Source organism: Bos indicus x Bos taurus, chromosome 15 (genome assembly GCF_003369695.1).
Source record: "Bos indicus x Bos taurus breed Angus x Brahman F1 hybrid chromosome 15, Bos_hybrid_MaternalHap_v2.0, whole genome shotgun sequence".
NCBI classification, from domain to species: Eukaryota; Metazoa; Chordata; class Mammalia; order Artiodactyla; family Bovidae; genus Bos; species Bos indicus x Bos taurus.
The window spans coordinates 2,397,987-2,399,585 of record NC_040090.1 but is presented as its reverse complement, the minus strand read 5'-3'; the positions used below and the strand labels follow the sequence as shown (position 1 = coordinate 2,399,585).

At 41.5% G+C, this 1,599-nt stretch overlaps 1 protein-coding gene across 1 annotated transcript; it reads right to left on the bottom strand.

Moving 5' to 3' along the window:
- Positions 1-357: 357 nt before the first annotated feature.
- On the bottom strand, positions 358-1,308 carry LOC113905994 (olfactory receptor 5B2-like). Its single transcript, XM_027564025.1, has one exon. The coding sequence runs from the start codon at positions 1,303-1,305 to the stop codon at positions 358-360; it is 948 nt and encodes a 315-aa protein (XP_027419826.1). The 5' UTR covers positions 1,306-1,308.
- Positions 1,309-1,599: the final 291 nt, after the last annotated feature.

Here is a 1,599-nt window from a genome sequence, read left to right as displayed (position 1 = left end):
AGAGTAAAAATGAGTGAATCCTGTGCATCCTTGTATTCTAATAGGGCTATTTACCTTTGGTAAATTTCACATGAATGTGCTTTTTCTTTCCAAATCACTCGGTAATGACTGAAGCATTGGTTTATTAAGCTGCTAGAATTATTTAGCTCTAGATAAAATACATCAACAAAAGCACATACTTCATTAAAAGCTATTATTACATTTTGTCTGCATTTTAAATGGTTGGAACTATTCCTCAACTAAAGAGAGAAAAAATATGAGACAAAATCTGTATCCTACCATCCCAAATGGCCATTGTCATTTGAGTCATTGCATGGAGCAGATTCAAAGGGGTAAAATAGCTTTTGTAGACTCTACCTACATGAAGAGAAAATCTAGAGAAACTTTCACCTTCTCAGCAGCTTTGTTAAATGCACCCTTGACTTCTCTGTTCCTCAGGCTGTAGACCACGGGGTTCAGCATGGGGATGAGCATTGTATAGAACACGGATGTGATTTTGTCTGTGTCCATGGAGTGGCTGGAGCTGGGCTGTACATACATGACGATGACAGTCCCATAAAATATGGAAACAGTAGTGAGGTGAGAAGTGCAGGTAGACAGAGCCTTCTGGTACCCCTCTTGTGAGTGCACCTTCAAAATTGTCATAAATATGAACAGGTAGGAAATCAAGATTACAAAAAGCGCAAACAAGACATTGAAGCTTGAGACAAGGACAAGAATCATTTCACTGATGCGTTTCTCAGAGCAAGAGAGAGTCATGACTGCTGGGACATCACAGAAAAAGTGATGGATCACGTTGGACCCACAGAAAGAGAGACTGAACATGTCTCCAGTGTTGACAGAAGCATTCAGAACACCACATGCATAAGAGCCTAAGACAAGACAAGCACACCTATTTTTCGTCATGGAGGTGGTGTAATGTAGGGGCTTGCACACTGCTGCGTAGCGGTCATAAGCCATTGAGGCCAAGAGATAACTTTCCACAGTGGCAAAGACTATAAAAAAGAACATCTGAGCAGCACATGCATGGTAGGAGATGACTTTGTCTGCTTTTAGGAGCCCAGCCATTGCTTTTGGAGTGACAGTGGAGGAGTAACAAAAGTCCACCAGAGACAGGTTACAGAGGAAAAAATACATAGGAGTGTGGAGACGAGAGTCCAGCAGGATCAACGTGGTCATCCCCAGGTTCCCAATCAGAGTGAGGAGGTAAATGAAGGTGAGGATTATAAAGAGAGGAATCTGCAGCTGTGGGTCATCTGTGAGTCCGAGCAGGATGAAATCGGTTACCTCTGTGCTATTCTTCATGGATTTGAGAATCACAAGATGCTCTTGTAATGAAAATTAGGGAGAGAGTGATGCAGAAAGAAGAGTTGCACAGAAATTGAAATGCACAAGCATTATTTATTACAATAGGATTCACAGAGAAGATTCTTCACGGACACCTTTCCAACATGTAAATTTTCTATATGAATAATCTGAGTTACAGGAAGGGATAATGAGCTTGGAAGGTTATATGCCTGGAATGCATTGATCTCTAAATCAGATTTTTGAGTCTCCCAAGAGGTGGAGCTACTGGTAAAGAACCTGCCTGCCAATGCA

Coding starts and splice junctions, on each gene's coding strand:
- LOC113905994 (XM_027564025.1), bottom strand. CDS start 1,305: ATGAAGAATAGCACAGAGGTAACCGATTTCATCCTGCTCGGACTCACA.